At 45.1% G+C, this 21,832-nt stretch overlaps 2 protein-coding genes across 5 annotated transcripts in view; both read right to left on the reverse strand.

The window, feature by feature from the left end:
- Positions 1-7,341, reverse strand: part of znf704 (zinc finger protein 704) — a 41,614-nt gene extending 34,273 nt beyond the window's left edge. The window contains exon 1 of the mRNA XM_036515893.1: positions 6,467-7,341. Coding sequence (XP_036371786.1) covers positions 6,467-6,724 — 258 coding nt within the window. The 5' untranslated portion in view covers positions 6,725-7,341. The remainder of the gene's footprint in view (positions 1-6,466) is intronic.
- Positions 7,342-11,852: 4,511 nt separating this feature from the next.
- pag1 (phosphoprotein membrane anchor with glycosphingolipid microdomains 1) overlaps positions 11,853-21,832 on the reverse strand; it is a 38,211-nt gene continuing 28,231 nt past the window's right edge. For all 4 annotated transcript variants that reach the window (XM_036515557.1, XM_036515558.1, XM_036515560.1 and 1 more), the window contains 5 exons: positions 21,545-21,596; positions 19,542-19,638; positions 18,582-19,150; positions 13,226-13,285; positions 11,853-12,213 (listed from right to left, as the gene is read on the reverse strand). In XM_036515557.1, coding sequence (XP_036371450.1) covers positions 11,893-12,213; positions 13,226-13,285; positions 18,582-19,150; positions 19,542-19,638; positions 21,545-21,596 — 1,099 coding nt within the window. In that variant the 3' untranslated portion in view covers positions 11,853-11,892. The remainder of the gene's footprint in view (positions 12,214-13,225; positions 13,286-18,581; positions 19,151-19,541; positions 19,639-21,544; positions 21,597-21,832) is intronic.

Here is a 21,832-nt window from a genome sequence, read left to right on the forward strand (position 1 = left end):
CAACAAAAACGCTTACTTTAACTTAAATAATACATCATGTAATCAGGTAAAATGTGTTGCAACAAAGTTTAAATTGCTATAGTGCAGGCAACTACAAACAACAGAGACCTGATCTGGAGTTTTAATTCAGTCCAGGCTCTGGATACATATGTTGTCTGTATGCTGCTCTGCGGAAGGGAGAAGGCATCTAAAAGCATTTTTTAGGTTTGTGACAACTGCCAACCACTCACTAACTTGTCATAGAAACCTGGGCCTTCGGAACAGAGTTTCATGACAAACCTATTTTCAACCCGCAAAGCGCTTAAGCCAGCGATGGCTCTCGGACTACTTTTGAAAAACAGCCCACAGGAGGCTGAGGAAGGCTTCCCCGCAGCTTTGGTTGAGTGCTTGTCACCCGAAACCTGGCTAACGCCAGCTCTGGAGGCAAATATTCGAGAGAATCCATAACCAGGCTCTCCCTTCGCTGCCTCTCCTTGGCTCTTCTTGCCACTGTGTAACCAGAACCGTGCACGTTTCACCACTAGGCTGAATCAGCAACATCTTCACAATGAGCACTTTGTACGTGGTAATCCTGTGCAGTCTCATGTGTTCCTCCACACTGCAGATTAATGTCTGCTCGGCGCTGCGGTCAAAGGCGAAACCACAGCATACAGGTGTGCGAGTCATGTGCTATGGGCAAACCCATTCGTTAACACTTTGGTTCTGAAGCAGTTACTCACCCATAAAATGGCACCATTTGTTCAGTACATGGCAAACTGAAATACTGGAAAATAAATCTATATAAATCTACAATCAATTGCATACAATTGATACAATGCATTACCAGAAACTTAAATGGTACAATCAGTTATTAATTTAGCCTTATTGAAAGATGTGCTTATAACATAGCATTTCATTGTCAATAACACTACCATGAACCTTACACAAATGTTACAATTTGCATATAGATATCTAAGCATAGCTTTACTACCACTTTATGATGTTGAAATATGGTTATAGTTATGAGGTAGGTATTAGAAGGGACTGTAAGGCCTTTGTTTGTTGAAAAAACCCTTACTGAGCTCCTTTACGCCTAGGACTGACAACTTTCTACAACTGTATTTTGTCATTTAGCAGACACTGCTATTCAGAGAATTTACAAAAAGGGAGTACAATGTGCATCTAATTAATAGGCATGAGTTCAGGACACAACTGACCGTGTTTGAACGTGCTTCACTGGTGGTTCCCATGTAAGAGCTAGAGTTTCATACAGAAGCACTGTACCAGTAGCATCACAGTCTACAGTAAGACTACAATGTACCCTATGATAAAACAACATACACCTACAGTAAAAACGCTGTTTGTGGAGGCTGCTGGACTGCTCAATGCATCTGTGCCAAGCCAGCAAGCCTCTAAAACTGCACTACCTTTCCTTCACACGAGCAGATCGGCAGCTCTGCGGAACAAACAGCGATTCAACGCCTAATGTCATCAGTCTGGGAGCTGACAAGTTTCTCTGGCAGAGGGCTTTGCTTTTCCAGCAACACAATAATTAAAAAACGCTTCTGTTTTTTTTTTTTTTTTTTTCCCCAATATCACATTCAGCAAAAGCAGTTACCGCTACACTAACAAGATGCTCACTAGGCTTGGCCGGTATCCATTTTTTCATACCGGCATACCTTCTCGACATTTCACCGGGGTATACGGTATATGACGGTATTTGTGTAAAAAAAAAAAAGAAACGTAAAAGCTGAGCTGCTGGTGATAGAAGTCACTGTAGCATGTATGACATTGTCTAGCTAGCCTACAATGCTGTGCGTCTAATATGCAATTAGCCTACTTAGACAAGTCTTGCTGGGTTTGAATACTTATGGCCCACAGAATAATGAATAGATGGGACATAAGTGCCCTTCTTCCATAGATTCAGCACACCTTGCTGGAAGACCCGATGACACTGCCGTGGCGGATACCGACACATCAATGGGCTAAACGGAGATGATGTGCGGGGGGTGGTGGCAGACTGGCAGTTGAATAAAATCACGTGGCTAATAAACTGCTTTTGTAGTTGGAAGAAGTCATCTCAAGATAAAGTTATATGTGGCAATATTTTATTGATTCCATATCTAGTCATATTTAATTGATTAGCTAGGAGACCTATAGAGCAGAAATGACCTAATTTGAGCGAAACTGTGTTAGCCATCATGCACTGTTGAGCATTGGGGAAACGCGGAGACAGCTCCTTGTTGAAGAATTAAAAAGATCATCCTTCGTTTATTTCAACAACACTTCCTCGTTGTTGCAGAACACACAACTTAATCACCCCCTTGGGTGTATGGGAAACATAGTTAATCTACTAACAGTAGCGTGCTAATTATACTAAATATTAGTCCTGCGTGCGAGTGGTCACCACAAGCCAATTATTTCTTTTCTACCTCCAAATAATTCTTCTGTTGGGTAAGTTCCCTGTTGTAATAAATTCACTGAGGAGTGTCTGTGTTTTTGACGGTACTGAAAGTCATATGTTTGGGATTTCTAAATACCCTGGTACACTGTAATACCTTGATACCGCCCAAGGCTAATGCTCACATCCTCTCACACTTAGAATGTGAAGTGTTTTTGTGCAGAGATTAAGTAATGCTTGGGACAGCTCACCTGGATTCATATTGGAAGTGAGTACCAATCCAGTGTTCAAGACCAGGTTCAACACAGACCTACAAAGTCCCTAGACTGTAGACAGAAAAGTGCTTTGTTGTGTTGAATGGCCTGTACTCATCTTTACATGTCTTGTGTTCTGAAGTTACGCTCATTCTGGCTTGGTCTACAAGGAAGGTGTAAAACTACTGACCAATGAAACTTGCGATTCAACCCCACTTACTGTGATTAGTAAAATTTACAAAATGACACACAAAATGAAAAATACTGATGTAGCACTTTTAGTTATCAATAACAAAATATTTGTACTAATAATTCTCAGTAATATATTATGGTAGTATACATTTTATTATCTCAGGACTACTAATTCACCAAGTGAGACACTGTTCAGTGTCAGTGAGACACTGTAAAATCATAAGATTAAATCTAACAGAAATATCTTTTAGTCCGTACGCCATAATGGTAAGGTCTTTGCTGACCATCGTAACATGTTCCTCTTTTGAGTCTCATCTGATCATACTATGATCAGGACTTGTGTCTTGAGCAGATCCTTTCCTCTAAACATCTTACAGGGTGCATCATGGTGTGAGTCAACTTGGATCTTCTGTAAACGGAACACAAAAGCCCCCATGAGGTGCTCCTTTCACCTGTCTCCCTCCTCCACCTGCTCTGTCTAGGAAACAGCAGCTGTACGATGATCCAGGAACACAGTCAAACATTTCGGCATTGTTAACACAAAGCCCATAATTCTCACTATACACCTGTCCCCCTAGACATACCCACACATCCCTGCAACCACAAAGCAGACAGAACGCATGCGTTCTTCCATATAAATGAACCACACACATAATTGAGGAAACAGCTTTCCACCACAAATATTAACCTACAAAAAGGCAAACGAGCGTGAAAAAGACAGAGGTGATGCCTATCCTTGCCAAACCCAGCAGCGTCTGTACTGTTATGTCGACTACGTATTCAAGATCATGCTTTCAAAGTAACCCGATTAGCTCAGCCGGGGAGCAACACCCATTGAATTGCACAGAAGACGGCTCATTGGCAAGTTCCTCGTGCAAATGAAAAATGATCATGCTTAACGCTGTCTGACTTTGTGAGGAGAAAGCAAAAACTGGATACTAGTCCTCACACAGGTCTTGTGCAAAAAATTCACCAGCACAAAAACAGCTTCTAATACGAAGCTCCGATACAATGGACCCCAAGGCAGCTCACAATGTCAAAGATGCGTTTAAATTGAGAGGCGAGCTTTTCTTCGCCTTCAAACAACCAATTTAGAAAATAAGGCCTATACTTTACAAGGCCTACCCTTAATCTCTCCCTCTCATATCAGCAATAAATAATGATCTTTCATGGAAACAGGAAATTAAAGAATGCGCAGGCCTCACTCAATTGGTTATGCGGTTTGAGATACGTGAATGGAAGGAGCCTCGCAGCATAAAATGCTCTCCCAATCCTTCGGCTCCAGAAAACGAGAAGCGCAATCCACAACGGTATTCTGTGAAAGCGCTCGGTCTTGGGGTGCCTGACGCATCCGCCTACCAAAACGGGCTTTCTGATGACAAACGCTGACAGACAGAATCACTATCAACAAGTGACGGTGACTGCGAATCTCAACCAGCACCATCTGACCACTGCAGGACAGACAGCAGGTTTAAGGGACCCTTCATTCTCCCTGTTCTCTGCTCGGATTTCAGAATGCTGATGGGCGATCATCGCAGGCCTGCTTTTGGCGAATGCAGTCAGGCTAAACAGGCCCCCGTGGGACAGGTGGTCTCTGTGAAGGTGCATTTTGATAGTGAGGAGTACTCAGGCACGTCAGCATGAACGTGGTCCTCTGAAGACTCCCATAGTAGGGAGAAGGGAAGATCATGTTTGTTTTCCAGTACAAAAATGTACATGTGTGACTCCTTTGTCCTTTAATATATTATCAAATACACACACTTTCTGATTACATAAGCATCATAATTTTACGTAACTGTTTTTTTTTACCTTTCAATGTACATACGTGGCCCTGGTGAAAGGCTTGTGAACGGAGTAACATGCTGTTTACAGTAACCTTTTCATTTCCTGAATTCCAAACATGCATAAGAGCTCATTTGCAAGGTGTCAAAATGCAGCCAGGCAACAACTGCGCAGATTACAACACGCATGGGCTGTTGCGCATGGGCAGGCATGCTGTTCCGCATCTCAGGGACCAACGTTCCGCTACAGTGCATCCGGCCGATTCGTCAGATATTCCGAAATCAGCGTCCACATCCCTGCAATGCTGCCATCTAAACACAGGCCCAGGTAATCAAGGAGAACAATAAGCCCCTTATGTAAAAGGTGCTATCATAAGCCTGATAAATGTACTGGCTTAAGGTCCAGTTCCTGGTTAAATATGATTTTCTGTCCACCCTAATTAAAGTAAGCCAATGCAAATGGTGTCCAGTCTACCGCCCTCCTAGACAAAGACTCACCCTAGAAAAGCCCTGAGAGCACTTGATTTAATGTCTGATAAGAACCCACGGGGGAAACAAGCCTGTCTTTCAATGTCTGAAGGGAGTGCAGCATGCACGACAACTGAACCCCCAATAACCCCCCCCCCCCCCAACACACACACAGCTAGCCCCCCTACACCCCCACCCCACCCCTCAGCACACAACACAAGTCAACAAGTGGCCGTGCCGGAGCTGAATGGGGTTCATTTGGCAATCTGGGCAGCCTGCCAGAGCCACAGACTCTTAAAACATGTCCTTTCCAAAGAGTTGTTACTGCAGTATGGCAGCTGCTCTTGGACGATTCGCCCCCGTGCACTTTGACATACTTTCCAGGCTCTGCCAGGAACGATAAAAAATGTTTTGGTTTTTTCCAGATAGAGCCAATGAATTACACAATTTTTGAAATTCAAGGAATAGGGACTGTTTTTTTGGCACAAATATATAAAAAAAATCTCACAAATTTTACACATGCATGGGTGAATATGTGACTGTGATCTTGCATGTACAATCAATGCAAAACACAATTAACGTTAAATGCAAAACACTGCATTTTTGCACGCGGGAATGTCGAAATGTTTGGACTGTACCTTCTGTATTTTAAAAATACATTCCTTATTTTACTCTTGCGTTGTAATTCGATTGCTACTTTTTCTTCAGACCTACGGTGAGTTCTTTGTTTGGACTGTATATACTGTATGTGACTCAAACTGTGGAAATGAGGTCATTTTTTCATTAAAAATAATGGTGGGTCATAGCACCCGTCCATGTATCATATTCCTCCTCATACAGCTACCCACTGATGAAAACCCAGCGGTATTTTAGCATGGCGGTTAAACAATGCCGAGAGATAAATAATTGGACGAAAAATTGAAGCGACATTAGAGCAAACGTTACAGTGAGAGGGAAAGAGGGGTATCAAGTCCAATGCCTCGAAGGGGCACACTGGACCGGATGCCAAAATGAATCACGGGTGGGAGTAACGGAAAACACGGTGGCTAGCTTCTACAATGCAACGCACAGAATACTGCAGAAAATGTTTGTTTGTCTCGGCTACCCACCTCCTACTAGGTCAGATAAACAGTGCGCAATCCCTGTCATACAGCGTTCAGAAGCAATTCGTCAACGGAAACCCATTGTTTTTGTTTTTCTGCAGTTATGCCGCTTTCACTACTGTAGCGCAATAGCTGTTTGTTTAGTTGCATTACGTTAGCCTGCAATCGCCGACCGCGGTTGGTTGGTGGAAAACCAGCAACCGCAGCCAAATATGCGATACTGTGCACCAAGCACGGAGTGGTTCCACACTGAACAACACGCACAACAAAAACAGCTATTCCACAAACCTTCAAACTCGACTTGAGCGGTCCTTTTGCAGTCATTTGAGCGGGCCCCACGGCAATCTCGTCCTCGGAATACTCTTTCAAGCTGCCGTCTTGCATCAGCACCGTGTACACGTTTCGGCGAGGTCCAGTCGAAGCATCCTTGTTTTCTTGTTTGACAGCCTGCACCACTCCTGTGATCAGAGCCCCGTCTCCCGTCGGGCTAGGCGCATAGACGCGACTCCCGAGGATAGAACGCTTCACCAAACGCCTAGAATGCATAACGTTTTCCTCGAATGTGGACCGTTAACTATTCAATGCCTGCTGGAAACGTCGACTTTTAAAGCGTGAGCCAACACATCAAAATAACAAAAACCCGCAGCAGACAGACTGTGGTCTAAAAGCACCGAGTGCACGTTAGCAAGCGATAACATATCTAGCTGGCTAGATATGCGTTTACACCAAGTTCAAATAAAAATGCAATTGCAACAGACGAAGTGGCAAACGCGTAGCTAGCTACCTAACCCAAAAACGGTAAAAAGCACCGTCTTCCGAACGCATGCAACGCCGAAGTCCACGCAGCGTATCAACCTCTTCATGCGACCGGCCACCGATCTTTCTTCGTTCGACCTGTTTGTTTTCCTACAGCCGTTCCCTTAAGCCCGCTAGCAGCAGAAAAATCACGGCACGGATTTCCTTATATCTCGGAGTGAAAAGGCGGTTTTGGCACCGAATCGCCCGTCGAAACAATCTGACAGAATAAGCTACGCGGGCCGACGCGTTCGTTCCGCCACCTTCTCCGCAAACTCGGCTACGCATGGGAGCACCGCGGCAAATATCAGATGCGGTCTCCTCGCTGCTCGACTCCCGATTCTACGGCTAAAATCCATTCCACAGAGGTTTCCTTCGAGTCAGTGCCTCTACCGGCGGAATGCTGCCTGTAAACATGTGCGGTCTCGCGGCCACCGAGCCTTCCCATTGGTCGGGGGAGCACACGCCTCCACTATTTTACTCTCCCTTTACGGGGATGCAACGCCAGTTTCCCTCCAAACAGCGGTAACCCAAGATGGGAAGGAAGTTCCTCTCTAAACAATGACGCAATGATCGGAGAGAGAGAAAGGGGAGCACAGGGAGGGGTGGAAAATAGAGAGAACGAGAGCGGATTGGAACGCGACGAAGAATCGCTGGCGAACTTGAGCTTTCGCGACGGGCGGCTTTGGCCGTGGCACGACCTGCTCCAAGCCAAGCTATATGGCATCATCATCGTTATGCTGTATTTGCTGAAGGTCAGCAATAATTGGGGAAATCGGTAAAATGCGGTGAGGAATTCAACAAACAAAAAAAAAAAAAAATCAGGAGTCTATATGTAAACAGCAAGCAATGCAGGGCAGCTTTCGTGGTGGTTCCAGCTGACCGTTCTTGAGCTCGTGTGCATTGTTTTAGTATCAAAATAAGTACATTTGTATAAGAATACCTCAATAGCATTTATTCACTTAATATGCAAAAATCTAACTGAGTCTGTGATCCTTATAGTTTATCTTATTACAATTGAAGCACAGTCATTACTTCTTTACAATAAACACATTAAAATTTTTCCATGGTCCAGAGTATATGAGCTCCCTTCTCAAACAGTTGGATTTGTTTAAAATAATATATTTAAATGTGTCAACACTGGACTGAGTCATCTATCAGTATGATACACATTAATTGGCATGCCCATAGTAAGTCATATCATTCATCACATCTATTCTTTTCCTATGATTACCATTGTTCCTTTGTTTTGTTAAGTGTTGGGACTGCCTCTGTTGTATGCAGGGACCTTTTCAGCCCCTGAAAAGTCCAATACAAAGCACATTCTACCGACATGTTTAACACATCCAGGAATCCTCACCCATCTGCTTCACACCTCCAACCTTTGTTGTCAAGGTCCAGTCACACTGGAGCAGGGCAAACCTGGTCTGAAGCCAATATGCCATACATTATACAGGCCGTCCACATATGGTGCTGGAATTCTTGCCCATTCTGATGTATGCTTTGGGTGCAAGGATCCCAAAATGTCCATCCACCTTATTTGAGGAGTATGGGCTGCAGTACTTCTTCGGAGAAAAGCATTTGCCACAGAATTTGTTTTCTGGTCCTTCCCTCCAGGAGAAATCTAGAATTTGAAAGCATTGGTATCCATTCTCCCAGGTCTTGCATTCACTAATGTACATGCAATGAGAGAGCAAATAGAGGAACATACAAATGCTGCTGCTGGCATATGTGAAAACACTATCACACTAGACCGTCTCAGGGATACTCTCAGTTACACAACTGGCACAATTCTTCTTTGCTTTTTTTGCTTTTTAATCTTTTCAACCGATATACATACAATTATTTGCATCTGTATACAGGAGCTCAACAAATTCTGAATAAACATGCACAGTACTGCCAAACAGGTGTGTTTCCTCCGATAAGTGTAGAAGCTCCTCATGACATGTCTGGGCCCATGGTGAATGAATGTGTATCGTGCAAGAACAAAAAACCTCCCTGTCAACACAGTCATTACAAAAAAAAAAAACTCAGCAGCCATTCATTAAGGGTATGTACATTCTTTTATTTGAATGGGCGGTTCAATAAACAGTTTTCAACATTTTCAGGTGCAAAGCAGCCCTGACATTTCCCTGTTTTCCTTCGAGCCCTCACTTCCCTCATGAAGGCAGCTCACTGCATGTAAAGCCTATGTACAGCAAAGCAATGGGGTACCTTGTAAAATCTGGTACTGGCACTCGCCTTTGACAGACCATAAAAAAAGACAATTTACGACATTTCCATGAACATCATTAGGCTTAAATGATGGCGTTACTCCACTGCATGAAATAATCAGAGGGCAAAAGAATAGAGCGAGGGAGTCATTTTCTTCATAAATATTAATCACAATGAGATTTACTCCCTATAAAACGCATATAAAATCTCAGATACGAGTTTCCTTTTTTTTTTGAGGACAGTCAGTGCGTGAAATGTACTGCATCATTAATACAGCTTTTATTAATATGGGGTAATTCGGTCTGGTATCACTTTATTTATCAACAGGCAAATGTATAACTAAGCTCTCAACAGATGACAATTGTGTTAATGCATGTATGTTGAAATATGTATACACACTGTATATAATCGCATTCACAAATTTTTGTCATAGCGCCTTATAGCAGTTTTAAAATCCACACTTTCATGTGCACACTCACATAGCTTGAAGCCAAGAGTAAAAATTGTCATTTTTAAACATTATCACTTAAATATATATTTTAAATAAAAGTACCTCCATATTAAAAGATAACTGTTAAGATACTTAAACATGGAAACTACCTGTACCAACACAATGTACCATGATTATACAGAAATTGCTACGATGGGAATTATACTGGATTGCAAGACAATGACAAAGATCAGTAGTTTTTTAAAATTTTATCCCCATTCAGTAGGGCTTGGTAAACACCAGGTGGTAGAATTAAACTGTTGATCTTCAACCAGAAACTGCCCTGTAAGTCAAATTATTAGGCAGTGCATCCCTATACAACTGCCACTCTCTCAGCTACAATAACTTTACAATACATTACAGTATAATATTCTGGCAATCCAGTATGTACTTGTTTTCCTTTGTAGCAACTAATGGGTGCTCATTACAGAGATTCCTCTGACTATACTTTTCCCACTTGAAAGTATTGGACAGGTAAGAAAATTGTTGAATAGTGAAAAAACTAATGTGAATCCTTATATTAACTGGGATTAAATGGATACAATTCTGCAAATACACACAGGCCTTTTTTGGCCTATCGTCATCATAAGATACATTTTTTCTAAGTGATTGCAATGGGTAAATATGACACCAAGTGAAAATGTATTTGACATTTGAAATGTCTACAATATACAAACTTAACAGGCCTTGCGCAGTAGTACCACATATATGCCTTGTGCTTTAGGGTCCTTGACACTGACCACTGTATGCGTACCTACAATAAGCAAAAAAGTTCTAAGTACAATCCAAGGTATTAAATACTGTCAGATTAACAAATTGTTTTGCTATTTCATATGGTCACAAATAGAATATTATTTTGAACAAGACGGGATTCCTGTTAACTAATAAAAACATATACACAGATTTGAACAAAATCACAAGAGTTTTCAATGTCAGCATTAAAAGATAGATATGGCCACATCACTGTCTAACCGTGACATGTGGTTGCTAATGTCCATCACTGAAAAAAGCAAGAATATTATTTTCATAACACAAGAGGTTGCCAGTTGCTGAAATAAAAAAAAAAAAGTTGAGTAATGACAAAATATAACACTTTCTTGATTTTGTTATTCAAAGTTATGGACAAACTCATTTCAGTTACATGGTGCGTGGCCCTGTGTCTTCATTATAATGTATACACAGAATCTATTAAAAAAAGTTCTCTAGGGGGTTATGCGTACCTCTCCAATGTGCTTCACATCATGACCGGCTGCTAATCTGTCTAGCCTAACCCTACATAAACTTCTTCAGACACTTGGGAATGAAGACGTTCTCTATACACGGGGTGAGTAGTTCCAGGCTTTAACTGCTCTGGTCTGACTTATAGTTACCGTTTCAACTGGCAACTGCTGTCCACCTGGCATACTAGGTTGGTTGCCTTCCGGTCCAAAAAGCTAATTAAATTAAACGATTAAGTGCTGAGGCGGAACGCAAACTAGTGGACACTACGGCACTGCAGGTCTAACAGGACCTCAGTCTCAACGCTACCAGCCAATCAGCACCCAAGCCCGGTATCCCTCAAATCAAATCTTTAGCATTTTCAACATTCTCAAGAACATTTGCAACCTCAGTAACAAAGCAAAGTCTGCAGGATATTCAGCTCTGAATACTGTGTAAACCATTGATTTCCTGTAGGTATTTTGTCTGGTCTTGTTTTGTTTTTCTCGGTTGAAATACAATTGGCCCCCTAAAAAGGCAACCGTTGTCTCTAGTTTGCAAGGTGGCCTGTTTGAGAGGACCCCAGGGTGCAGCACAGGGAGCAGGTTTTGTCCCACGAGTCCCTCTTGTGAGTTGGTTCCGTGCCTCTCTGCACACCTTCCAGGACGTTTTCTTGGGCAATACTGATGACTCTCCACTGCCGGATGCAGCAACACAGCTTACGCAGTTACTTGATGGCACTTCATGCAGAGAGACCCGTTCACCTAAAATCAGACCCTTGGAACGCTGTGCTGATATTAACCTCTCACTGCTGCCACACTCACGCTAAACGGAGTGGGGCTCACAGAAATGACATCACAAAAGGTCGCCACTCCCTCAACCCTGGGGCTCAAAAAATCTAACTGTATTGGTATGTTAAAGTCAATTAGGATGGGGCTGAAAGGGCAATGTCCACAGGCTGGGAAGGGGGGGGGGGGGTGGGGGTGGAGGGATGGGTATCACATCGTCAGTGTTGCAGTCAGAGTCTGGAGATCTCCCTGCCCAGCTCCAGCTCCCCCACGGTCGCGTAGTCGGGGTCCCTCTGAGCCGAGCCGGCCCCCTCGTCCCCCGCCTTCAGGATCCCAATGGTCTCGTACCCGGGGTCGGTGTGCTCGCTGGCCTTCTCCTGCACCCCGGGAGGGGTGCTGGACGCCACCGACTGGTAAGTGTCTGTCACCGTGGCATACAGGTCGCTGGAGCTGGACTCGGGCAGCAGACCGTTGATTTCGGCGATGCTGCTGTAGTCGTTCTCCTTCTCCACCGCGGAGGGCTTCACAACGGATGAGTACATGGCCGATAGCTAAGAGCAAAAAAAACAACAACAAACGCACACATAACGCGGTCGGCCTTCACAGAGCTCGAATTCTCCCACAGTCACAAGACTGTCACACATTATCATAAAGGCCTGCATATTCAATCAGGATACACTAGACACTTCCGTCATGACTTTACAACTCAGACAGAGGCACACCAGGGTAACAGATAGTTAGCGGTAGTAGTAAACAGGTAATCAGATTTTCCTTTCTATCCCACATTGGCTAGGACTATTATACCAAATATACAGAATATGTTAATATTTAACATTTATTCAAGGCAACAAATCCGAACATACCAACAGACACCTTCCAAACAATCTCTTCAAAACAAGGTAAGGCTATTGATTTGATGGATTTTTACCAATTTCTGACCTGCATGGTGTTGGTTTATGGTTAAAGCCATGCTAAAAGGAAATGTTGCTTATGTATGTTTATATATTAACAGAATCCTGACTGCTCTAACAGTCTGAAGGGAGAGAATGACGTGCGGCCGTCTAAACGGACTGAGCCTTGCACGTAGAGAGAGTCGCTGAGAGATGATTAACTTCAGCGGTGACGGGTGCCCTTTGCTGCAAGGCGCTCAGACAGCGGGCTCAACGCCAGCAGGCTTGGCAGGGTGCGACTAGGAGTGGGGGGAGTGGGGGGGGGGAAGAGAGCGGGCTTGCGTTTTCAGGCCCGGGCCAGGTGCCCCTTGTCGCTGGCTGGGCGCCTGCTGATCACGGCGTTAGCGGGACAGGTGGTGACAGCATTGGGCGCGACGGGGCAGGGACTGGCTGCAGATGGCTTGGCGGGAAACGGCAGGCAGAGGCATATATATATTTTGCCCCTGTCCCCAGTTATTCTTGCGAGGTCACCACAAGGGTACCAGCAGCAATGAAAGTGGATGAGTGGCCGGGTACTGTGTACAATAACACTCAACCCAGCTGTGCTGGCTACCAAAATGGGGGTAAAGGGTTCCTCTGGGGTGGGCGAATGGACGCAGAGAATAATACCCACCTCGTTCTCCAAGAGCTGGTGATTCTCCAACCCAGTGCTAGGAGACAGGGGACTGTTTATCTGCATGATAAAAAAAGAAAAAAAACAGTAGAGTTTTCTCATCTAGCAAAAACCCTGTTTATATGGTGTGCCTGAGGACAAAAGAGATTTAATGCTCCGGGCTCAATTCAATTATTATATGGCTCACTATTTTCAAGTCGTATTTATGTGTGGAAATGGCTGTATATTTACACAGTGATAAAAATGTTGCTGGCAATTAATTATGGAGGAGCTACTAATTGAAATCATTAGCAATGCGAGTCTCCGATCGCTTTTGATCTCATAAATTTGCAAACAGAACAGAGAGAAACACGAAAACCAATCCACAAGGGCAGAATTACGCTTAGCTCGGGTGGACAGAAAATTACGATTGAAGGAGTAAAGAGAGGTCAGCGTACACCATATATAAACTACATTTTATTCACAAAACAGGAATTAAAGTAGCGAGCTCAGCGCAGGCTTACTAATTCTTACGAGCTGCTTAAAAGTCCTAACTTCTCATTTTAAAATGTAAATAAACAGAGTCAGATCAATAACAGAGAGAAATATTAATATGCCGTTTTGGTGCCCCCGAGGAGCGCGCTGCGGCGCTCCGTGGCGGACGGAATGAAACAGAAGTGAACGGTTAATTATTTAACGGCCTCTTGAAACATTCACTGTGAGAGCGGTCGAGCCTCCTCCGCGCGGGGTGTGGACGGGCTGTCTGCGGGGAGCACGATCCGCCGCGCCGCCGAACGATTGATCAGGCGTGCGGCAGTTTGCGAACTTCATCTGTCTCCCCTGGCAGCTGGCCGCTGATGTCTCTATTCCGCAGACCCGCTTCAAAGCAGCGAGCCCGGCTCTAATCGCGGCGCCGCGACTGCGCTGTGCGGCCGCGCGGATCCTCTCAATTAACAAGTTTGGTCCTAATCAACCCCCTGTCAATTCCTCATCTCCCGTCTTCTGTGGGGATGAATTTGATGAAAAACATCATTCTAGCAAAATCACTGCACCCCTCAAAGCTTGTACGCTTTCATGGCTGCTGCAATTAGATTTCATCAAAAGCACCGTCTGTGTTGAATAACGCCAACCAAGCTTACACGGGAGCTGCCAACGTTTACACACTGGCTTGGTGGAGATGGGGAAGTCCGTTCCACATTATTACGACCTGTTCATACATGTGATGAAAGGGAGGTTGGTAAAAACAGAGTGGCTTTGTCTCCACCAGCGGAAAAACAGGGCACGGAGTCTGGAATCTGGTCACATGGTGCAGCTGACATCACGCATAATCACACTCCGAGCTGATTGGTCCGTAGTGAGGGGCAACCGCTCGATATTCTGAGGAAATCACTCCAGGGACCGTCTGTGGCCGCCTCCCGAGTTAAAGTGTAGCCGCACATTTAAACATCTCTCGCCACCCAGTTCTGTGCTTCTCTGCATGTGTTAAGACAGCACTGCTTGAATTACATTTGTCAAATTACCGAGTCTCTGTTGCACTCATTAGAAATGGACTTCCACTGTAGCAGGCATCTGTTTCCTCTTTTTGAACCGGGGCAAAGGCCCCCTTCATACTTGCAAACACAAATCGATTTCAACATTTTTGGATATGTCACCAGAGGCCAGAAGCAAACGAAATGTAGTGAAATTCATTCCTGATGTTGCGGAACAAAAACATTATTATAAACGTTGCTTACCACTTAATAACATTCCTTTTCCAGTTGCAAGCAATTTTTACATTTACAGAGTGACTGACCATACGCAGTTCACTGGCATGCAGCCAGTATCAATGGGAATTCCTCAATCAGTGAGAATAATTATAACAGACAAAACGCCTGCTCATATGTGTTTAGCTAGTAAAGCAGCAGCCTCTCTGGCCAGAAACCATTTTGGGACTTCTAGCAAGTTGCTACTAGCAACACACTTCTAGAGGCAGCTTAAACTTGATGATTTATTATTATGGTATATAATTACAGTATTTTTGACAACTACTTCTAACGTAATTTATGGTTAGAGTATGCTATACTGTATAAAAATGTAGTATTCCTCGCAGTTGCCTGCATCCAAATGTAGATTCAGGACTAACTGTTGGATCATCAATTTGCTATGTACATTCTACGGTCATTATCAGGCTACGCAGCAAAGTGGGTCCCAGAACACAAAGAAACTGACTGAAATATGAATGGTTCTGTTTGGAGAAATATTCTCTGTGGACAGCGACTTAGTGAAATATACCAGGTCTTAAATGGGTTTCCAGCATGTATACAAATTATGATTTTCACACTATCAAACAAAATTAAAAGGCCACACTGAATAAACATTGATAGCTAGCCATATCTGTGAAGTAAAAAGTAAGCACATCTCACTAAAATCTCAAAATTACAGCTAGGTAGCATGCTGCATAAAGTTCGGAAAATAACAATGAGACAATAAAATACTTCTCACAACTACAGTCACACTGTTATCAATTATCAGTCGGACCGGTGATATTCATTCTGCTAGAAGCCACTCATTCGCACCTCCCTAATAACAGTCATACCGAAAATGTCTCATTATAAAAGCTAGAATATGAAATAGAAGCAGAATACTTGTCTATTGTTCGACAGTAGCACTCTGCTGTATCATTGTCTCTTTCATCACAGCTGGACTCTACTGCCTCCTTCAATCAACAAAGTCCTGTCACACCTGGATCTGCTTCAAACTGCTTTCTGCCCAGCAGTGGTCAGAGTGTGAGTACATCTTTGGTCCACCTTGGGATACGAGCCAAAGCACATCAAAGGCATAGCACATTTCTTGTTCTGGATTTCAGGCAGGTGGGGAAAATGGCTGCTCTGTTCCACCTGCGGAACGCAAACGTGTGTGGATGAAAGAGGAGGGACATATCTTGCAATAAACAAAATTATTCTTGCCTCCCTGTTTCAAAGCTCTGACTGCGCTTCAGAGTCAAGGTTTTTTGTGTTTTTTATGCTTACTCTGAGGACACACCTCAACATCTGTGTCTTCCTCTTTGTTTAATTAGCGAGCCAATTAATTTAATGGGCTTGAAGCCCGGGAACGGACCTCCGTGAGATTTTGACACATTCACGGCCCTCACTTACTGTCGCACAACATGAAAGCGGACAACCCTCCAGGGACCACCTCAGACTCATGCCCCCCCCCCCCCCCCCCCCCCAGCATCTACTCTGACAAAGTGTTTCATTAAAGTAATCCTCTGTGCATTTTTTTTCTTGCAATGTGAACCCAAATTTACAGTTTTTAAGGTCTTATATCCATGCCATTTTGAGACACGGACACAGAGTGGGCCTCTAATAAAGAGTTGCAACAGGCAGGAAACTTTACTGAATGGCTTCCTGACGTTCAGTACCGGTGTGAATCAGGGCAGAACCGCACGAATGATCACACTTCAGCTGGCAGGCGGATCAATGTCGACAGCCTTTCCTTCAGAACGCACCGAGAACCATCGAACGCTTCCCTCACCAATCCAAACACATAACAAAAACTCTTTCAAGACGCACAAATCCACCATTACAGCATCACGACATTGCAAAATACAAATGCAACTGAAGGAAAAAGCACAATTTTACACCTCAGTGTGAATCATCGATCTACATACCTGTGGATACAGTGGGGCCTTGCTTACCAGTCGAGCATCAGGTTTTTGAGCAGGAAAGCGAGACCAGATATACGCCGAATCTCTGGTTTGCGCCATCTGCGTATTTACGCACTGTTCATCATTAAACATCTCATCGATCTCTGATCTCCACGAGTGTGTTACGCGCCGCGCGGCCGAGTGGCTGAGCTTTCTGATGTTTTTCCCCTCTCTCTGCATGAGCTCCACATGTGAGGCCGCTGCAGCCCCTCTCGATAAATCAATCCAGGCTTTCCTGCAGCTACTTAAAAAAGAAACACTAACCACATGCGGTTTGCGAGATGCGCTCATGTTTCATAAGGAGCGTGTATGTGGGGCGGGTGTCACGTTTTCCTCTTCACTGCTCTTACCATCAGCTTAGGCGGTAGTAGTAAGTACAGTAAATATGAATGGCAGCAAAAAGCTATAGTTACTGCAATAGTTAATGCGCATGAAATGCCATACAAACAAAGGGCCTGTTCTGGTCATTATGACATTCTTATGTTCTTGTCTCAGGATATGTGCTGGATGTCCTTTTGGACTTGTTTGTATTATAGGCGTTTGTGTGTGTCGTGGATCTCTGTGTGAATGGATCTCTCCATGAATGGATCTCTGCGTGTGTCGTTGATCTCTGTGTGAACGGATCTCTGTGTGAATGGACGTCTGTGTGAATGAAGTGAGTACACTGGCTATTTGTGCACAGTATGGATCTGCATGAGCATTACCACAAACCTCTTTAAGAATGCTGTGCTTAATGGATCTTTCAGTGCATACTAAATCTCCGGAGGTGACTGACAGAGCAGAGCCTCGGAGGGAAACTCACGTGAACATATCGATCCCCCCACGCCCCCCCCCTCACCCCACTGACCCCACGCAAGGGTCACCCTCACCTCCGTTCAGTCACAGCTCGTAAGACTGACAGCTGCGTCTCACCCGGCGACGTTCTCCAATCAGCCTAACAGAGCACTCTGCATACATTACCACACACATTCCCCAACCGCCTAATAAGACAAAATACCACCGCTCCCAATTAGGTGTATTTACGGCCCCGTGGGAATTGCCGTGGTTGGGTTTTCACTTAATGTAAATCCAGGTAGAGGCGCGAGGGGGTGGGGGGGAAAAAACGAGCCGATTTGCTGACTTCACATTTGGACGCGGAACCAGGAGTCAGGTGCCACAGACCCCAATTCAATATTCGGCTGAGAAGGACGGGGCTGGTGGCATTGCTAGTCAAAACAAACACAAGTTTATATTACTATTGAGCTAATTGGCTAAGAGGCTGATGAAAACAGGAGCCGAGCAGTAGACAAAGGAGGACACAAAGGACTCCAGGGCCTGGGAACAAAGCGTTCGCTTTCTAGAAAGTGTAACTGCGGCAGCAGCGGAGCGGTATGATGTATCACTGCGCACTGTAGAGAGGCCTCATGCTGGGAGAACAGTTAGGGGCTCAGTGTATGAGCAATTTATTTTCCTCCGCAGATGGCTTCATTTGTATTCTACCGGCGATGTGGTGTAGGCAGCTTAAAAGATAATAATTAAGCGCGAGATGGAATGCATCTCATGGTTCTTTTTGTTTTTCTCCCCGAGTCACGTGGCCGCAAACAAAAGATGCACGGCGAATGTGGCCGTGCTCCTTCGGAATGTTTGAGGAGAAAACCCCCTCCCTGGTGTGGGGAACACACCCTCCTCCCTGCCCTCATCCCGAACCCTCACCTCGCCGTTCTGGAGCCCCGCCCCGGGCACGAGGGGCGCCGGCTGGTTATCGTTCTCGTCCAGCACCTTGTCCGGGATGGGCGGCGGCTTCTCGTCCTCTGGTTCCTTGGGTGGGGCCTCGGGGGGCCGCCTGCCCTCCATGTCGGCGCTGTAGCGGCTCTTCTTGTTGAGGTCGACGGAGGCGTACTCGGCCCCCGTGGAGAGGAGCGCCGGGTCCGGGGTCGCGGGGCTGAGGCCGCCGTTGAGGAGGGGTGGGGGTGCGGAAGCGGGGCTCGGGGCCGAGGCCCCGTTCAGCAGCGCCTTGGACTCCACCTCCTTCAGCTCCTTAACGGTCTCGTACAGGGAATCCTCGGCACTCACGTCCCGAGAGGCCGTCTCCTTCACCACCTCGTAGGTCCCGTCCCCGGTGGAGGCCTGTGGGTCCACCACTGCCCCCTCCAAGCCGCCGCTGGGGGGGATGCTCGGCAGCTCGCGGTCCTGCGGGCACTTGGAGGACCTCAGCTCTGACTGGCTGGACAACATGTCCTCGGAGGGCTGGGGACTGGTGTCCAATGTGTCCTCTGACAGCACTGTGGGCGGAGCAACAGCGCCTGGCTTATCACCCTGACAGCAGCAATTAAACTTAAAGACACTAAGTCATATTTAATGGAGAGCATTCCTTTATATTTTCGTCTATGAGCCCAATAATATTTTCAGCATATAGGGTTTTAATAGAGGCTAGCCTTTACATTACATTACATTATTGTCATATTGTTCACAGATGCTCTTTTCCGCATTTGTAGGTAACACTTTTGTCCATTTATATAGCTAGACATTTACTGAGGCAATTGGGTTAAGTTCCTTGCCCTGGGGAATAGCAGCAGAGCCTTGCTCCTTATCACAAAGGTAGTACTATAGAAGACTGCTACAAAACTCAGTTAACACAAGCAGCCGTATACACCACAGACAGGCAGTTTTCACCTGTGCCGCTGGTCAGGGGCCCATTCTGGGAGCTGCTGGCCACCATGTCAGTCGCGGGGCTGTCAACGGACTGGCTAAACGCCTCCCTCTCTGACACCTGGGGAGAGAACGACTCCAGTCACTTCCAAGAGTCTTAAACCAGCTGGCACAGACACTGCGGCGGTGCTCTGCTCGAACTGCACTCAACGACATGACGGCATGCGACACCGGGAAAGCTGCTGCAGTCCACAGGTCTTTGTTTGGATTTTTAGCTGCCGCGCCAGAGCGGAACAGAATAACTCTGCAGTGCCATCTAGTGGCCGGATCAGTGATCGGCAGACGTCCCTCAGGGACACAGGTTTAAAGAGGAGGAGCAATCATCTTGTCATGGCAAGACAAAGTCCCCTTTTATACTGTCAGGGTGCGACAAATTCTGACATTTAAGTGCACTGCTCAGTATGTTCACAGACAGAGGATATATGGAGAATAACGTTACACTTGGTAATTCATCACACATAAAATCAGTCCAGCATCCCCTGTGATTTTAAGAAGTCACAAAGTATGACTGTAGCATGCTGATGTTAAACATAAGTAGGAAAGAACTGGAAAGCACAGCATGAGACCGAACTTGGATACAAGATGGCTCCAATATGTAAGTCCTTATTCTCAATGTCACAGTGGGTCAGTGGGTAATTTCTTTTCCAATAGCCACAATGTTATGAGTGTTACAAAGTTATCTAAATATGGGATTGATTAATAATGCCTAAACATTTGTACTTTTAACTATACTCTCACGTGAAGTAGGCCCTGCAGTATATTTAGCACTGCAGGAACAGCAGGACACAAATCATGGTCTTTGGACGAGCATTTATTTAGCCACAAGGTGAGCGAGACAGTGCGCACCCAAATATAATAAATCAATATTCAGCTAACCCTCATCTAACCCTTCAGCCACACCTTCAGCGAATGAGTTCACTGAACAGAAATGGCAACCATAAATAAGAAAAACACAGCACACTCAAACAGAGACCCCTATGGGAAAGACATCCATGTTACCTTTTCAGACTTTTTTCTTGACTTTTTCCTCTACTTTTACCAGCGCTTTTTCTCACACTCGGTCTGTGTGATAAAACAGCGGACGGTGGCATTTTTTTCAATGATGTGAACAGAGACCATCGTAAAACTTGATCACAGTAAAGCACGGGCTTTATCCTGGGGAGCACTATGTATTCCGATGACTCTGCCACCTTGCGTAAGGGCTTGAGAAGCAATTTCAGAACGAACCCAGAAAGAGCCCACGACGATGAACGCTCGTATTCCCAAATCAAAGCCAGTTAAGGTTTTCTGTTTATTTTAGAATCAAAATTGATTTTTCTGGCAGTTTCATTTTTGGATGAGTCAGTCAAAACAAAGCACTCATGCCCACAAAAGAGAGTGTACAGCATAGTCATCTCAATGTGTATCTAATGAAGACAAATTCCCCACATCTGGCTCTGGTTTCAGACTGCTGGCCTTTCACTGTGGCTAACAGCTAAATCAGCCCTTCAATAATGCGAAAAACCACTCTGGCCGGAATCCTCACATCTGAATCTTCTGGTAGATAATGTCCGCAAGAGGAACATGAGACTTTCCCACAGTATCCGTGAGTGAGTGTGTGTGTGTGTGTGTGTGTGTGTGTGTGTGTGTGTGTGTGTGTGTGTGTGTGAGACAGTGGAATGAATTGAGATACAGTTACCCCTCAATGTAACTTGGATCTGTGTGAGCACAGTGAATGTGACATGCACATAATATATACATTTTGTTCAGCCTTCTACGCCATATGGCAAATGGCCAGTTTCTGGAGTGCTGAACTTCATATGACCCAGGGTACTAGCACATGAGACCGCGACATTCATTCAGTGCTACGCACAAAGAAAAATGTGTTAGTTGCGAGGAACGCAGCGCTCCTTTCAACGTTTGGTGCGAGCTGAAAAGCAAGGGGACTGCTCCCTTTCATTGGCTGGACGAGCAGGACGGAAACATACCCCATTGGTCAGATTTTCGCGCTCTCCCACGAGCGCGTTCGCCTTCTTTTGTCTTGGAAAAGAGAAAACAGACAGAGGGATTAAATGCTCTGCATACACAGCAGTGGGATTAGAAACTCATCAGGATAAGACATGCTTCGCCCCGTGTACAAACACAACAATACCGCTGGGGCCCAGCCTACAAGCCCAAAACCTACCAATGATATCAATAATGACCACACAGTTATGAGCCCACAACTGAGACAAGTTCGGCTGCACTTCAAGTCCAGTCATTGCAATGATAATGTT

This window comes from Megalops cyprinoides, chromosome 21 (assembly GCF_013368585.1).
Source record: "Megalops cyprinoides isolate fMegCyp1 chromosome 21, fMegCyp1.pri, whole genome shotgun sequence".
Classification (NCBI taxonomy): Eukaryota; Metazoa; Chordata; class Actinopteri; order Elopiformes; family Megalopidae; genus Megalops; species Megalops cyprinoides.